At 46.0% G+C, this 13,104-nt stretch overlaps 1 protein-coding gene across 2 annotated transcripts in view; it reads right to left on the bottom strand.

The window, feature by feature from the left end:
* SH2D4B (SH2 domain containing 4B) overlaps positions 1-13,104 on the bottom strand; it is a 116,019-nt gene that overhangs the window by 24,615 nt on the left and 78,300 nt on the right. The window contains exons 5-7 of one of the 2 annotated variants that reach the window (XM_053663988.1): positions 8,957-9,173; positions 5,711-5,770; positions 3,104-3,231 (exon numbers count right to left, since the gene is read on the bottom strand). In XM_053663988.1, the coding sequence (XP_053519963.1) occupies positions 3,104-3,231; positions 5,711-5,770; positions 8,957-9,173 (405 nt within the window). The remainder of the gene's footprint in view (positions 1-3,103; positions 3,232-5,710; positions 5,771-8,956; positions 9,174-13,104) is intronic. The other variant, XM_053663989.1, reaches the window with a different exon arrangement.

Raw genomic sequence — 13,104 nt, 5'->3', positions numbered from 1 at the left:
ATGTCAAAAGAACATGAAATCAGTTACATAAATTGCAAGACTGAAATCATGGTTCTGTTTGTTCTGGGACAATATAAAACTCATGTTTTGTTTTTTAATCAGGATAGAAAATAAAACTAAAGATAAATTTGAGCATCTCCACCTCCATCTTCCATTCTCCATTATCTGCTTCAATCCACAGAGCAACCAATGCCCTGTAAACCTCCGTCCCACAAAAATTTGAGTGGCATTATGTGGTGCCTAAGATGCTGGTGTCATGTTTCCATGGTTATAATAATACATGGATGAAAAGAAAGCAGTAACTCAAACAGAAGCTCTCCCAGCAGCTACAGGGACACAAAATTGGGACAGAGGTGAGATGTAGCGAATCCCTGGGACAAGCTCCAGGGACACACAGTTAAGTCACCCAGGAAAGTTGATTTGTCTTCTTTCTGAGCAATAGAAAGCCCCTCTATCTCCTGTTGGATGAGTGGAGGCCAGAGAGTAAAAAGAAGCCTAAAAGTGGGCGGTGGTTATAATAGGCTGTACTATCATCCAAAACTGTTCATCTACATCACAGAGGTCAAGCTGGCTCTGGCCAAAGAAGCATGAGCAACAATGGTGTGTGACAATTCCACACAGAAGCTTCAGGAGCCAGTATGTGGCTTGCCATGCCTCTCTTTTCCCTCCGTCATGAGACCACTGGAGTTTCAAGAGAAGCAGCAACTTCAGTCTGAGGCCTACATCAAGTTCCACAACCCGATGGGCATGTAACATTTGTTGGACATGCCTTGGTTGGTGGAAGTCACTCAGACTTTGGGATCATTTTTCATGATGGCATAGCCAAGCATAATCTGACCGATGCAGTGGAGATGCTATTAATTGAGTTGGAGAGCTCTGCAACAGTGGGAACATAGAAAAATGGTGACTTTGCTTCGGTCTGGTTTCTGGGCAGATGGAAAGCAGAGGTGAGGGTTGAATACAGAGATGCCTAAGGCATAGGGCCCTGGCCCCAGTGAGCACACGGCCAACCAAGAAGGCTAGCCTAACCTCACGTGTGGCTCTGGGTTTTTTTACTATTCCCAGCTCAGCCTCACTCACTGGGCCCTGAGGGATTGCACACACCCACAAGGGCCCACTGCAGAGGAGCAAGAGCTGTTCTTAGGAATTAGAAAGACTGGGATCTAGTCTCACCTCTGACACATCATTTCTGCCTTCATCCATTCTTCCCATGGATACTTACTGTGGCAGGCATTAGTGAAATGGATAAGGGCCTTAGTTTCATAGGCTTACAATCAGGTAGGAGAATAGGCATTAAGCAAATAAGATAAATAAAAACTGGATGAGAAATAAATACAGTGAATTGAGAGAAACAGGTGAAGGCTGTTTTAGATAAAGTTTTCAGGAAAGGCCTCTCTGAGAAGGGGATATTTCAGATGAAAAATGGGAATGTATTAGCCATGCAAAAAGCTAGAGAAAGAGCAATGGCAAGTGCAAAGGGCTTGAGAACAGCTTGTTTGTTTGAGGAACAGAAAAAAGCCAAGGCTATGAAAGCAAGGAAACGAGTATGGCATGAAGCTGGAAGCCAGGCCCATCATCTGGGACCTTGTGGACCCCAGCATGGAGTCTGAAATTCATTGCAAGTATAAAGGAAAGTAGTGGGTACTGAGCAGGCAGTGACAGGATCTGACTTATATCTAAAAGATTCTCAGGGTGGTCTGTGGAAGATGATTTGTACAGGAGCCAGAATGAAAGAGAAACCAATAAGGACAGTCTTACAACCTGGACTGGGTGGTGACTCTGTGACCTTTGTGTCCTTGGGCAATCCCTTAATAGTGCTATGTCTCAATCATCTCATCTGTAGAGTATGGCTGCAGTCTGCACTTCATAGTTCACAAACTCTTTTGGCTCCCGGAAGTGAGAATGAAGGTGCACGTGGCTTTGCTCCCCGCTGCATGATTTCTTCTAATCATTCCAGCTGCCTTTCTCGGAGCTAGAGCCATGTCCAGAGCTTATCTGTGAAGGCTCCCTAACAGCCCTCAAGATCCCAGAGACTCCAGTGCCTACCATGACACTGGGTTTATCTCTTAATGTGGATGGAACTGATAACACCTGGAAGCTGGCCAGGACGTGAGACAAATGCAGAGGAAATACCAGGCAATGTGGAGGTGATTTGTTATACAGCACTCACGAACTGATACAGAGGGTGTGGTGACCAGCAGCCCTTCCTATTTCTCTGCAGCAAGTCTCTGCTGGAATTACAAACCTGCTTCCCTGATTGAGCCCCCTGTATGTTCAGATCACTGGACTGGGGTCATGAGCCATGAGATACATTCTTGAACTCGACCTTACAAGTCTTCTTGTGATCTTACAGAAACTTCTTCCCCTCTCCAGCCCTGTTTTCTTATATGTAAAAATGAAGCAACAAAATACTTCCAGGAACCTCCCAGCTCTAAGGTTCTATGTTTAGCTACCTCTGACCTCTTCGTGCAGACACTCTGTCATTTAATCAACCAGTATTTGCTATATGCCAGGCCATGGCCAGAACCTGAGGACGCAGGCTCAAACAACAAGATTTGTACCCGGCCCACCAGGAACTTGTGGTCCACTGAGATTTCATTGCCCTAGTAAGTACAGAGAAGACACCCCTGAGGGGCCTTTGATGGCCAAGGACGCTGTGAGGTGAGGGCAGTGGGCAGCAGTCATATTCATTCCTTCCCAGCAGAAAGAGGGAGTGCACATTCAGTATCCCTGGTGCTTCCACTCTCCGAGGCTCCTGCACAGAGGTGTTATGCCTTGGCCTCCTAGGGCAATGGAAAAGGTTGCTTTGTATTTCAGCACATGCCCTGGGGAAATCAGACCTTGTGCCTTGAACTCAGCACCCTCACTGCACAAGTAAATGACAGCACAGGACTTCTGTCCACTCCAGTCTCACCCAGGTAAGCCAGGAGAGCTGATCCTTAACCCTGGGAGATTTTCCCGTTTTTGTGGGGCAGAATGAAATTAGCAGTTGAAAGTCCTTTACTCCCCTGATTATAACAGTCCTTCCGCATCTCTTTCCCAGTCTCAAGAAGAGGTGGAGATGTGAAAGGTGTCTGCCCTGAGGCACAGACAGCTGTCCTACCATGGAACCAGGGAGCGATGGATTTGGTGTTCCTCTCGAAGCCAGCTTGGCGAGGCAGCTGCTCCTCCTTAAACCAGCGGACTATGACTTCTCTGGAGACAGGTCGCAATGGGCGCTCCCAAGTCCTGCTGAGAAGAGAGAGGAGTGTGGGAGAGTCAGGAAGGGAGGGGGAGAGGGGAGAAGAGAAGGAGTGAGAGGGAGGGGGAGAAAGGGGAAAGGAGGGAGGGAGGCCACACTCAAGCCACCTGTGGAGAGGATTAAATAAGTCCAGGTACTTGAGAGCACTTTGCAGATTATAATGTACCAGCTGTTTTTATTTTTCCCCAAAGAAAATTGTTATCACTTGCTTTGAAAAAAGTCACACAGGTGGGAGCAGAAAAGAAAACAGAAGGGGATGTCTGAGGGAAAGAAAAGGCGTATTTTCCCTCTGGGATGGCCAGGGTATAAACATGAGCATCCAGGAGGAAGGATCCCAGTGTAACAGGAGCAAACCTATTAGCATGTGAGTGTGCTCCATCCCCCACCCACGCCCCACTACAGAAAATTCTGGTTTGCTCCTCAGTGTGATCCCTTCCCCAGCCTTCCACAGGGGACACCTGCCTTTGCCAGCTGCTCCCTTCTGTGCTTTTGTGAGATGAAATCAGGACAGTGAGCAGAGAGAAACTGGAAATCCTTGATTTGCTGGGGGTGTGGCTGAGATTCACTGCCAAAAATTTAAAAGGATAAGGACAGATAAAGGAGGGGGAACAGAGCACTGCACTGGCTGACTTTTGGTAGATTTCACAGGGGATCTGGCGAGGGGCTGAAGGTACTGAGAGTGAGGACTATACAGGCACTTGAAGAATTTATGAGTAAGGACATATTTTTGACATTTGCTCACAAATAAGCCAATATTTTAATTGTTCTGGGGTCTGAACTGTGGTTCTTGGATGCACACAGAGACTGTGCCACATAAGAGCCCTGTTATATTGGAGCCACACTGACAGGAAGCACCGTTAGAGTTCAGCAACACACAGCACGTAACAGGCACACACCAGCTATTGGTTGAGTTAATATGAAGCAAGATCATACTGCACTGATCTATGGAAAGAAAACACAGCATATGAAGGGCAGGCCTTTGGCCTAGCTTGAACAAACACAGCTTTTCACCTTTCCAACTGAGGGACAGAACCTGATAAATTCTCACTTTTTCATTGCTATCTACTTACTGGTCATGGCATTTATAATTTACCACTGTTGTCATCGTTTTTATAAAATGAGCTGTCCTCTCACATACTCTAATTTGCCCTGCACCAGCACTTTGATGCTGAGTTTGGCACATCCTTGCAAACCCCAGAATGAGTTTATATTTGCATTTGCCCTAAAATGAATCCATGCACACACACATACACAGTGGTGAACAGTGTGACTTTAGGGAAGTTGTTATAAGAAAGATAGCAGATGAGGTTCCATTGCATTGGCATAATGCAATCAGCAGTGGAGTTTGTACTCTAAACACCTTTCCCACTGCTGCTTCCCTAGGCTCTTTTTCGTCCCCCATTTTGAGTGTTGCTCCCACTGATCCACACTTTGGGGTTTCCCCCCCTCAGCAACCCCAGAAGTCTCTCCTTTTTATCAAGCAGCACACTTACAACCCTACTCAGCTTCTTCCTTACTGCTCAATGGCAAAACTGCTCTGGTTCCTAGGACTCATTTTCCTTAGAAGGCAAGAGGAGGTTGTCTTCTATAAATACCAGCAAATACACACACACACACACACACACACACACACACACACACATTCTCACTCTTATCCCTGTGTTTTTAAGCAAAGAATCTGATTCACCAGCATATAAATGCTACGAAGGTTTTCCAAGAAGCCACCTGGCCAGAAGCTTTGCCCTTGCACCTGGAACTCTCTCCCAGATACAATGCGTGGCTGTCCCTCAGCACAGTCAGATGAAGGTGGGCTGGCCAGTGCCAGTACTGCACAGCTGGGGGCAATGAGGCCACAGGGTCCTACACCATGGGGCAGCCACAGGAGGGAGGATGATGCATGGCCTCTGGGGTGCCGGGGTCCTCCGTTCCATCTCTGTGGATCCTGGCCCCCTTGATGGCTCACTGTGGTGGTCACTGCTCCCCTACTGGCAGCTAGCCACAGCCAGCCTGGAGCCAGGCTGTACCACCAACCAGGCAGCTCCATCATGTGGGCCCGAAGGACAGATCACCTGGTCCCTTTAAAATGATGGATTATCATTTTCCTGGGGGCATACCAAGAAGACTTTTCTAACTATGCCTCCAAAACAAGAAAACATAAAAGAAAATCTGACCTCATAAAAATCAAGGATTTCGGCATGACAGAAAACATCACTGCAAAATTCAAAAGACAAATGATAGATAGAAAAAAAAGTATTTATCACAAACAAAAGGATTCTCTTCCCTAATATTTAAAGAGTTCTTAGATGTGGGGGATGAAGAAAAGAACAATGGCACAATGGAAAAAAAACAGGTAGAAGAAAGAATACACAGATATGGAAATACCAATCGTCCTTAAACGTATACAAAATACTGAATCCCCCTCACAAGTACAAATGCAATTTTAAAAGATCACTGAGATATAGTTCTTACACAGAAGTTTGACAACACACTGTTGAAAGGCTGAGGGATGAGTGTTCATTGGCACAACCCCTGTGAAGAGCAAGATGAGATAACTATCAGTGGTGTAAATGCACACAGCCCTTAACCCAGCGATCCCACCTGGGGGAATCTGCACAGGTAATAGTTCTATGTGTATAAAGTTAACATCTACAAGGTTATTCACCAAAGGCATTGTTGGTAAAAACCAAAGATTTCAAACAACACCAGCTTCATTAACAAATTTTTTTTTAATTTTTATTTTATTGATTATGCCATTACAGTTGTTCTATTCCCCCCCTTCATTCCCCTCCACCCTGCACCCCCCACCCCTACCATTCCCCGCCTTGAGTTTATGACCATGTGTCTCAAGTTCTTTAGATTCTATATTTCCCCATACTATTCTTGCCCTCTCCCTATCTATTTTCTACGTACCGTCTATGCTACTTATTTTCTGTACCTTCTCCCCACTTCTCCTCCCACTCCCCTATTGCTAACCCTACATGAGATCTTCATTTCTATGGTTCTGCTCCTTATCTAGCTGTCCTTTTAGTTTGCTTTTGTTTTAGGTGTGGTTGTTAATAACTGTGAGTTTGATGTCCTTTCACTGTTCATCTTTTTTATCTTCTTTTTCTTAGGTAAGTCCCTTTAACATTTCATATAATAAGGGCTTGGTGATGATGAACTCCTTGAATTTGATCTTATCTGAGAAGCACTTTATCTGTCCTTCCATTCTAAATGAAAGTTTTGCTGGATAGAGCAATCTTCATTGTAGGTCTTTGGATTTCATGACTTGGAATACCTCTTTCCAGCCCCTTCTTGCCTGTAAGGTCTCTTTTGAGAAATCAGCTGACAGTCTGATGGGAACTCCTTTGTAGGTGACTGTCCCCTTAGCTCTTGCTGCTTCTAGGATTCTCTCCTTCATTTTAATCTTGGCTAATGTAATGATGATGTGCCTTGGTGTGTTCCTTCTTGGATCCAACTTCTTTGGGACTCTCTGAGATTCCTGGATTTCCTGGAAGTCTATTTCCTTTGCCAGATTGGGGAAATTCTCCTTTATTATTTGTTCAAATAAGTTTTCCACTGGTGGCTGTGCCTTTCCCCCTTCTGGTACCCCTATAATTCGGATGTTGGAGTGTTTAAAGATGTCCTGGAGGTTCCTAAGCCTCTCCTCATTTTTTTGAATTCTTGCTTCTTGACTCTTTTCTATTTGGCCATTATTTGCTTTCTTCTGATCCACTCCATTGATTTGAGTCCCAGTTTCCTTTTCATCGCTATTGGTTTCCTGTGCAATTCCCTTCATTTCAATTAGTTTCGCCTTCATATGTTCCTCTAATTTGTGACTAAAATCAACCAGTTCTGTGAGCATCCTGATCACCAGTGTTTTGAACTGTGCATCTCAAAGTTTTGCTGTTTCTTCATTGCTTAGAGTTATGGGCTCTGGGGCTTTGAGATCTTCTTGAGCCATTTTTGGTCTGTTTGTGCCAGTTAAGTATGAGGAGTGGAGCCTTAGGGATGGGGCAGGGCCTTCAGGGTGGGGTTGCTGGGTTGTGATGCTGTATGTGGGGGCGGGGTCAGAGCCGGAAAATGGTGGCCCCCTCTGCTGCCTCTTGCCGCTGAGACCCGGTTGGTCCCATCTCACTGCCCACTCCCTCGCCAGTCTATCTGCGCAGGAATGTGCCACCACAGTCAACCTGCAGCCCTTCACCCTTGCTGGATCCGCTCACTGGGTTGCTCACTGGGTCCGCTCTTTGCAACCCCACGCCTGGGATCCCCGCGCCTGTGTCTGTCTGACCGAGTTTTCCTATGCAATTCTGCTCCACCAGCTGCTGGCTTCGCCCCTCTTACCGGTCAGGCTGAAGAATTCATTGTTATCAGACTTCTGAATAGTTCAATTTTCTGTATTCTGACTATGTTTTCTATTGCTAATATTTTGTTGTCTCTAAACTTGGTTGTGTGAGAAAGCATGGTGTCTCCACCTATGCTTCCATCTTGGCGGAAGTTCTTCATTAACGAATTTTTGATAAGTGAATTATAGCACATCCTTGCAGCAGAATACTATGCCGCTATAAAAAGAAAACTGAATAAAAACTAATAGTTAAGAATTGGTACAAAAAGACCTCTAAAATATGAATGGGGGAAAATTTATGATGTAGAAGTCTGTAGAACATGCAGACTTTATGCAAAAAAAGAGTGAGACACAACTTTTCATGCTGGCAGTCACAAAAAGGGACTAGGCAGGTCCCTGAAGAACAGCAGTTCCCTTAGGGAAGGAGGACACTGAGTAGATGGGCGCCAAGGATGTGTTGGTCATTTTTTCATATATATTTTTAAACTTTCTGGTTTGTAAGTCACAGTGACAAGGGGGGAAAAGAAGAAAGAAGGAAAGGAAGGAAGAAATTCAGACATGATCAGCTCTCCCTAGACGGCAGGGAGAAGGACAAGGGGGGCTACAAATAATTCTAAATCCTGATTAAAGCGAAACTCAAATGGCCCTCCATCATCCGGGGATGAAAAGAGTCTTCTGCAGACTAACCGTGGCTCAGGAAGCCAGCAGGCACTCACCACCACCCAGCCTCCGAGATGTCACTGGGGGAGGTAGTTGCTCGACACAGATGGGGACACAGATCGTAGGGCTGGCCTCAGGTGGGTACGGGCAGACAGTGGAGAAGCTCCAGGCAACCACTTCACCCCTGGTCCTGGCAATGATGAGCAGTCACGTAAGTGCCCTTGCCAGACCCCTCCAGTGATGCCAGTATGTGTGAGCCTCCTGCATTCTACCACGCTCATCTGCCATCTACTATCAGAACCCAGGATGCACCAGCACTGCCTGTGGTTACAGGTTCCCAGGCCACCGGGCCATATTTAATCTACTTGAAGTCTAACATTTCAAGTTCTTAACCTGAGATCTGTGGACCTTTAAGAGCTTTAAATTATATGCAAACATTTTGTGGTATTTGTATATGCACATCTTGGAGGGAAGAAGGTACAGAGCTTCCTTTAGATTCTCAAAAGAATCTGAGACCCCAAAAAGGTTAAGAATCCCAGAACTCCAGAGTTATTCAAAATCTCCAGCCCCCCATCTCCCCCATTTCATAGAGAGGAAATGACTAGCCCCAAATTTCATAGCAAGTTAGAGGCAGAAGCAGGACTGGGTACCCAGTTCCCTGTGCCCCCATCCAAGACCCTGTCCCTAGCCAGGCCTCCCCATGCAGAGCCCCCCAGCCCCACCAGACCCACCTGACAGGCATTGAGAGGGGTAGTGGTGGACCTGGGCCTGGGAAGTGGTGGTAGAGTCTGGCCTCCTGCTCATGGTTCTGGCCAAGATCTTGGAACATGAAGCTGAGGCCAGCAACAGTGCCCTTCTGGATGGCACGGAGTGAAAGACGCCGGTACTCGTCTCGGGCCCGCTGGGCTCGGCGGCTTCTTTCCTCATCAGCTGCCTTGGACCGACGCACTGGAAAAGGAGAGAGCACGTTCTCCTGGAGCCAAGGCCTAGGCCATACACTAGGCAAACCAGAATTGGGCTAGGAGCCTGGGGTCTTTCCCAGAGTCCCAGGATTCACAGGATTCCTCTACATGGGCTGCATGAAACCTTGGAGCCCCCCGATGGTAAGGCAGGTCAAGCTCAGCCCTAACCAGCAGCCCTGAACTAGCCTGTCCCTGTGGGGATAAAGACACTCATGACAGTTTGGGGTCATTAGGTTGTTCCTGTGACCCCATTCCAAAATGAACAAGAAATCTTTGGATGGAATTTTACATCTCTACATATATATTTCTTCCTCAGAGTACCCTGCTCAGAGCAGCTTCTCAAACCCTGTGCCTACCCACCCAGCTTCATGAGCTCCTTTCAAAGTGGTCAGCATTACCTAACACCACTGTCATCACCCACACTGACTACAGGCTTTCTCTGTGCCCAGCCCCAGGGTGCCTGCTTTCTCTCTGATATCTCATGATACACACCTCCCCCAACCACCCAGTAAAAAGGGCACATCACTATTTCCACATCAGAAACCCAGCCTCCAGGAGGGTAACTAACTTGCCCAAAGTCAGATAGCTAATCAAGGGCAGAGCCAGGACTGGCATGTCTGGCCCTACAACACATGCAGCTCCTTCTACCACATGGACTCCACCGCTCAAACTTTCTTCATTTTAAAACCAGATGCATTTAATACAAGAGCCCCTGCTCTTTTTCACAAAAAGCCAAAAGAACATTTAAAACCATGCAGTCCAACCTCCTAACGCATTAGTCATGCAAAAACTGAAGCCCAAGGAAGGACAGTGACTTGGCCAGCTGGGCCAGTGGCCAAGTCAGACCAGGAACCATCAACTCTGCTACCAGAATGAGCTGTTGGAAACATTGGTATCTCAATTCTGGGGCCCTCTCTTTCATTAGTTTTCTGTGGGCTTGATAGCTGGTGGGTGAGTGTGTTGGGTAAAGGGGAAGAGGGTCCTTCGATAGCTTTGTTATACCACAGATTACGAAACTCCAAGACGCCCCTCTCCCCAGCCTTCTGGCTTTGTTCTGTTTCTCAAGGCAGGGCCCTGTCTCAACCAAGTGGCCTTAAAAAGACATCTGCATGTTACTGCTTCTAAAACTTGAAAGGGTGTCCTGGCAGTGACCAGAGGGGAGAGGGAAGGGAAGTTAAGGGGGAAAAGGGGGAGGGATTTGGAGGAACAAATAGGAAGGACACAGGGACGAGAACTAAGGGGGATGGAAGTGGGAGGGAGGTGGGGAGCAAGGGGCGGGGGAGGCTGGGATGGGAGAAATAGACAAAAAAACTATACTTGAAAAATAACTAAATAAATTTAAAAAAAAAAAAAAGAAAGGGTGTCCTGGAACTGAGAAAATGCCAAGAGAGGCAACAAAACCTGTTGGAAGCAAGGTGTTAAATTAAAACCAACTATTTTGTAGTCTGATTGCATCTCGTCAGGCCTATCTGCCTCTAAAATCCAATCCCTTCATAGAGAACTCTTGGAGCTGGTTGTGTTCTTCTCATTGTTCATGACTAGCGAGCCCTGGACCAAGCAGGTCATCTTTACCTTCTGGAGTAAAATCTTACCCAAATATTTCTACTCCAACTCCATTTAGTGCATGTGCAGCAAGCACCTACAACCTACCAACGTCAGAGTCTGTTCATATTTGGAGGACAATAGCCTTGCTCCCGAAAGAAAGTGCTTCTAATCTGAAGTTGCCAAAAACCCCTTCTTGAAACATGACATTCTCCAGAACTGAGGATGGCAGCATGAAGTCTCAGCTGGTAATTATGGACATGGGGGTCACAAGCAGAGGCTCCAATGGTCTGTGTGCTCAATGAGGACCAGTGGAGAATTTTCTTTGGTTTATTCATTGCTGTATTCCAGTGCCTAGAACACAGATGTGTCGATCAGCAGGTAATACACATTTTGGATGACTGTGGCCGATTAATTATTTAACCAGTGCCAGACCTATGCTAGATATAGACAGAACAAAGACCAAACCCTTTTTTCAAGGCACTTGAGCCTAGCTGAAAAAATGGACACGTAAATATCTCTAACAAAACAAAAACAGGGACTGATTCAGTACTGTCAGAGTTTAGTAGCAGCAGTGCTCACATGTAGCAAGGGAGCCAGAAGCTATCGCAGGGCAGGAAGCACCTGACTGGGTCTAGAAAAGTCAGAGAAAGAGGGAGGGAGCCATCCCTGAGAGAAAACCTAGGTTGCGGTGTCCAGTTGGCTAGTCTGTAAGTTCCAGGTACTAAGATACAATAATGTCTGCTGTGTGTGTAGTGACAAGGCTTGTGCCCCATTGTGGACTTTGCAGTCACCAGGCTGCAAAATGAGCACAGAAACTTGTGTCCTACCAGGGCCAGTGACCTTTGAGAGTTTACAGCTCCTAAGAGACAGCAACATTCAGTGACAGGTTGCAGAATGAAGTCATATGCAGACTAGGCAGACAAGGTTTTAGAACTCAGCTGGGGAGGCCCTGCAACACTGGTCAAACGGAGACTAAACCCAGCCTCCCAAAACCCAGGTCTAAACCCACCATTGTCTTCCTCAAAAGCCTCCAGTGGCTCCCACTGTGCACAGGATAAAGGGCAAACCCCTTGGTCCTTAAGAAGTATCCCACCCATCCCACTTTCTTCCTGCACAATAGGGCTTTGAGCCCCTCCCCATGCTGACTGCTCTGGCCCTACTAAGCTCCCCACTCCCCTGTCTTCTGCAAACTCTCCTGTATTCACCAACCAAGACTAACTGCCATGAATGGGTAACCAGGCCAGCTCAGAGATGCCAGGCAGCAGCACTGAGGGCACTGACTTGCTGCAAGCAGGAAGCCATTGGACTTAACACCATTGGAGTTAACACCTCCATCATATCACAATTATAATTTCAGTTTTGTGATGAGAACATTTAAAATCTAGTCTCTTAGCAACTTTCAATTATATAATACAGCATTGTTGACTATAATCCTATGCTGTGCATCGAATATCCAAAGCTTACTTATGTTCTAACTGCAACTTTGGCCCTTCAACCCACATCCCCCCCAAGTCCTCCATCACCACCTCCAGCCTCCAGGAACCACCATTCTACTCTCTGCTTCTATAAGTTTGGCTTCTTTATATTCCACATACAGTATTTGCCTTTGTCTGATTTACCTCCCTTGGCATAATGACCTCAAGGTCCAACCATGTCCAATGGCAAGATTTCCTTCTTTCTTACAGCTGAATGGTATTGTGGAGTGTGTGTGGGTGTTAGTGTTCCACCTATTCTTTATCTATTCATTCACTGTTGTGAATAATGCTTCAATAAATATGGGACTGCAGATATCTTTTCAATATCTTGTTTTCATTTACTTTGCTTATATACCCAGAAAATTGCTGGACAATTTGTTTTTAACTTTTTGATAAACATTTATACTGTTTTCTATACTAGCTGGACCAATTGGCATTGCTCCCACAGTGCACAAGGTTTCCCTTTTCTCCTCATCCTCACCAATACTTCACAACAGCTTTCCTAAGAAAGTCTCTGATGTCTCTAGGCCTCAGTTTCCACCTCTGTCAAAATGAGAATGACATGAATGTCCACCTCACTAAGTTGTTATAAAGAGTAAATGAAATGTATAAATACTATAAACTATGAAATGCTTTGGGAAAGCAATGTCTTACAAAATCAAGCATCAGAACCTGACCCTTTCTTCACATCTCCCAATGTCTGGAGCCAGATCCCAACACCATGTACCAGCGGTGTGACATGGAATGAGTTACTTATTCACCCGGGACCACTTTCCTCATAAGTAAAGTGGAGATAATAATAGTCATTACTGCATAAAGTTGTTATGAGGATTAGGGCAGCTAATAACATAAACCACTTAAAATCAATAAGCACCACGGTAAGTTAACTAAAATTTT

The sequence above is a fragment of the Artibeus jamaicensis genome, unplaced genomic scaffold, assembly GCF_021234435.1.
Source record: "Artibeus jamaicensis isolate MK-2021 breed Jamaican fruit bat unplaced genomic scaffold, CSHL_Jam_final contig_332, whole genome shotgun sequence".
In the NCBI taxonomy this organism is placed as follows: domain Eukaryota; kingdom Metazoa; phylum Chordata; class Mammalia; order Chiroptera; family Phyllostomidae; genus Artibeus; species Artibeus jamaicensis.
The sequence above is the reverse complement of the archived record's forward strand: the minus strand, read 5'-3'. Positions and strand labels throughout refer to the sequence as shown.